Source organism: Gastrolobium bilobum, unplaced genomic scaffold (assembly GCF_033153095.1).
Source record: "Gastrolobium bilobum isolate Gb01-03AN ecotype WA unplaced genomic scaffold, APGP_CSIRO_Gbil_v1 utg7663, whole genome shotgun sequence".
NCBI lineage: Eukaryota > Viridiplantae > Streptophyta > Magnoliopsida > Fabales > Fabaceae > Gastrolobium > Gastrolobium bilobum.
The window spans coordinates 231,019-235,728 of record NW_026897517.1 but is presented as its reverse complement, the minus strand read 5'-3'; the positions used below and the strand labels follow the sequence as shown (position 1 = coordinate 235,728).

General features: G+C 35.4%; 1 protein-coding gene across 1 annotated transcript; it reads right to left on the bottom strand.

The window, feature by feature from the left end:
- Nucleotides 1–1,252: 1,252 nt before the first annotated feature.
- LOC133307588 (protein argonaute 1-like) lies at nucleotides 1,253–2,863 on the bottom strand. Its single transcript, XM_061508115.1, has 3 exons — nucleotides 2,815–2,863; nucleotides 1,840–1,980; nucleotides 1,253–1,632 (listed from the first exon to the last, which is right to left on the bottom strand). Exons 1-3 carry the CDS (start codon nucleotides 2,861–2,863, stop codon nucleotides 1,415–1,417), a joined length of 408 nt encoding a protein of 135 aa, XP_061364099.1. The 3' UTR covers nucleotides 1,253–1,414.
- Nucleotides 2,864–4,710: the final 1,847 nt, after the last annotated feature.

The window sequence follows — 4,710 nt, the reverse complement described above, 5'->3', positions numbered from 1 at the left end:
CATGTGAAAAGAAGAAAAAGAAAAAGAAATATGGATCTCACACACTTTTATGTGTGTATATGAGATAATTTTATTTATTACATGAGAGATATTAAATATTTAAATTATATGGGGATATAGTTTTTCATGTTGCACGAGACAATGTCTCATGCAATACACAAAAAAGCGAATGAGATCCACCAATGAGGAGAGAGAAATAAAACAAGTGAATCTCATCTATTTTTTTTTGTGTTGTATGAGAAAAATTATCTGATGCAACATGAGAAACTATATTTCCAACATATATTTGGTAGGATAAAATTGTTACAAATGTTGCTTCATTACCAGAGTGATGATTTGAGTATTACAATTTTTTTTTATGCAAAAGCCAACTTTTTGTTTTTAAATTAATATTTTAAGCAAACTTTGACATATGAAATGATTATCAATATATTTAAACAATTCATTACATATAATTTTACAATTAAACAATCTGCACTAACACATGCATAGAAAATATTTAAGAAATAAACGAAGTGTTATTAGATAGAATTAAGGGTTTCAAATAATGCAAATACTATTTATCCTAGTTTGACCACAATAACTTGTGACCTACGTCAAGATTGCAACCACTCAATAATTTTTTGCTATTCAATGGGTACTTGATAAATTACTATAACCACTATAATCACAAAGTTTTCAAATACTCAATAACCTTACAACTTCCACCTAATTTACGGGTATTTGACAAATAACCTCACAAATCTTCCCAAACTTTCCTAAGTGATAAGGGTTTCATTACCTTTAGTGATGGGATACCTCCCAATCACTCAAGATGGCATAAACCAACTTGGGGATTAGTAGGCTCGTAGAAAATTGATTTTGGAACTTCCTTACAAGGTTGTCCCGGGTAGATATTGAACAGGTCAACAAATTTGTATACCAGTCCAACCTTAAAACTTTTTTTCTCAAATCCACAACTTCCAAAATGCCGAACTACATAGAGCTTTTGTTGACAATTTCAAAATGTAAAATCTAAAGGAAGCAGGAACATTTGCAGACATTTTTAAAAACTATCAACATAAGCCTCCAGCGAAGCACAAAAAAGCCTAAAAGCTCTGCTACTCTTCCTCAAAGGTAAACCATGACCAAACAAACCATGTGCAAACATTCTACAACTCTCAACAATGGGAACAAACCCAGTTATAACTTGCAACATAATTTAGTTTGTTACAGGACAACGGTACAAGTATGATTCACAATAATTAGGGCTTAAAAAAATGCTTCCAAACAAAATAAAAATAAAGTAAAATAGATACACCTTGCAACATCTGAAGAAAGACAAACTTTTTAAGTAACTTCCACAGAAAGAAACATAATGTTAAAGAGAACTATACGACTTCGAATAACCTTCATCTTCTAAGCAAACAGTTTCTCAGCAATAGAACATCACCCTCTTCACATTGTCCTTAAGTGCGGGAAGGGGCTTCACAGCAACATTAACACCAGGCGCACGAGTGCTATGTCCAGCTCCACCACTCATTCCACCAACAGGAACAGCACTACTTATCATAGAGCCACTGTCTGATATCTCAGGTTCCAAATAAAACCAGGCTCGGAACGCAGCCAAATGGGCATAATATGCCGGGCTAACTGCAATACATACAAAGCAACAAAACTTCTTAACAACTTACAATATGAAAAATTGGGATAGTACATTATAACTACATTTTTTTCCTGTCTATTTTTCCCTGGCACCCGAAAGAAGTAAATAAAATATTATAAAAAAAGAGAGGCATAATATCTTATTCCTAAAAAGTTTATCCTTAGTGGATGTGTTGAGAGGGAGAGGGAACTCACCAACTGAAACAGAACGTGTGCATCTGGCATAACTGTAGGAAATATTAAAAAAATCATTACATTCAATATCTTGTAAAAATATGTCACAAAAAAAAAGTCCAGTAAAAATGGAAGTAGTAGAATGATAAAATATTAGGGTTCCTGAGCGGAATGAACCCGTTTAACAGGACAATTGCAGTGAAACACAAATAAAAAGATGTGAAAGAAAATATTAGCTATTGTCAATGAATGAAACAAGGAGTTAATATCCTTCACAAGGGTTGGCCCCTTCAACTGAATCTCCTTGACTTAGTATTACAACTCATCTCATCATGTATTTATCAGATGGTGTATCATTTGTATTTACTAGTTAGATGTAGTGTAGATGAGTTAGTTTTATCAGTTTGTTACCATTGAGGTAGTTCCTTCTTTTGCGGTGAAGTAGTTATTAGTAGTTATTAGTCGTTGTTGTATAAATAGTTATTCTGATGTATAGTTTTTCAGTTTTAATCATTCTTTCAATACAATGAACTCAGTTTTTCTTTCTTTGGATTCTGACATGGTATCAGAGCTCTGAGGGAGCTCTGGTATCGCGTTCGTTGCTGCTTCATCTTCAACCTTCAGTCAGCAAGTTTTCTAATGGCGAACAAAGCTCCCCTTCCCGATCATCTGACGAATCCTTCGAATCCTCTATATCTCCATGCAAATGAAAATCCAGCTCTCGTTCTCGTTACACCACTTCTCAGTAGCAAGAACTATCACACATGGCTTCGTGCTATGAAAATCACTTCATTCCAAAAATAAAATCTGCTTTGTGGATGGTACTTTCACCATTCCAGCAGAAACCGATTCTACGTATCAAGCATGGGATCGTTGTAATACAATGGTCTTATCATGGATCCATCACTCTATTGAGCCTACTATTGCCAAATCCATTCTTTGGATCGAAAAGACACATGAAGCTTGAAAAGATCTCCAAGAACGTTTTTCGCAAACCGATGTCTTCAGAATTGCAGATTTGCAAGAAGAAATTCAGCGTCTTCATCAAGGAGAATCATCAGTAGGTGATTTCTTTACTCAACTCAAAACTCTATGGGATGAACTTGACAACTTACAGCCATTACCAAATTGTGTCTGTGGTGCTTCGGACAAATTGAAGAAATGCCGAGAGCAAGATCAAGTAATCCGATTCTTGAAAGGTCTTAATGATCAATACTCACATGTTCGTTCACAAATAATGTTGATTGAACCTCTTCCAAGTATGAACAAAGCCTTCTCACTTGTTACACAACAAGAGCGACAGATGAACATATATCAGGTTCACGAGCTTATGCAGCTGAGCATCAACGTGGACGTGGTACTTATTATAATAGAGGAAGAAATGGAAGAGGACGTGGAACCAAACTATGCACTCATTGTGGTCGCACCAACCATACAGTGGAGACATGTTATGCCAAACATGGATATCCACCAGGATTCAAAAGCAGAGGAAAGACTGTATCAGCCAATGCAGCCTTTCTTGACACAACTGAAGATGTTGATGGAACTAAGGATACTGATAAAGTTTCTTTAACTCAACAAGAGTATCAAAATTTCTTGATTTGATGACTCAATCCAAAGCTGATAATGCAGCTGATGTCAGTTCCCATACTGCAAATTTTGCTCAGGTTCAACATGGATCTGCTTTCAATGTGAATTCTGGTAAGGTCCTTAATCACTGGATTCTTGATACGGGGGCTACGAATCACATATGTTCAATGCCTTCATTATTCTCTTACTTTAACAAGATTGATCCTATTGCAATTACACTTCCTAACAACCAGAAAGTGATTGCTAAATATTCTGGCACAGTGGTTATATCTGAACTTTTACAACTCAATGATGTCCTTTATGTTCCTGAATTTCAAGTAAATTTGATCCCAGTTGGAAAGTTAATATCATCAACTTCCTGTGAACTTACATTTCGTGATTGTGTTTGTTCCATTAAGCAGATATCGACAGGCCAAATGATTGGTTTTGCTAAGCTCTATAATGGTCTCTTTTTGCTGCTGTTGGATGGGAGATTTGAAGCCAAGAGATCCAAAATTTCTGCCAAGAAGTCACCGTGTATACATATAGTAGTTAGAAATAAATCCACGATGGATGCCTCAATGTTATGGCATCATCGTTTAGGACATATTTCTCATTCTGTTATGTCTCATATGCACAAATCCTTTCCTTTCATGACTTGTAATAAATCTGATTTAGCATGTGATACATGTCATAAAGCTAAACAACGCAAGTTTTCTTTCAATAACAGCAACAGTGTTACACATAAAGCCTTTGAGTTGATTCATGCTGATATATGGGGTCCCTTTTCTACCCCTTCTATTAATGGTGACAAGTACTTCTTAACCATAGTAGATGACTTCTCAAAGTTCACATGGGTTATTTTGATGAAAAATAAAGGAGAAACAAGGCTTCATTTGCGTAATTTTTTTGTTATGGCAGAAAATCAATATGTAGCAAACATCAAAACCATTAGAACTGACAATGGTCTTGAATTTATGATGGAACAATTCTATGCATCTAAAGGAACTATTGATCAAACCTCTTGTGCTTATACTCCAGAGCAAAACGGTGTAGTTGAAAGGAAACACCAGCATATACTCAATGTTGCAAGAGCTTTATTTTTCCAATCTAATATTCCTATTAAATTCTGGGCTCACTGCATTCTCCATGCTGTTCATCTTATCAATCGAGTTATTACTCCAACGTTGAATGAAAAGACTCCATTTGAAGTTCTCAATTCTGCTCCACCTTCATTTGATCACATAAGAGTTTTTGGATGCCTCTGCTATGCTACCACTAATCCTTCTACATGACACAAATTTTCTCCTCGTGCAAGAAATG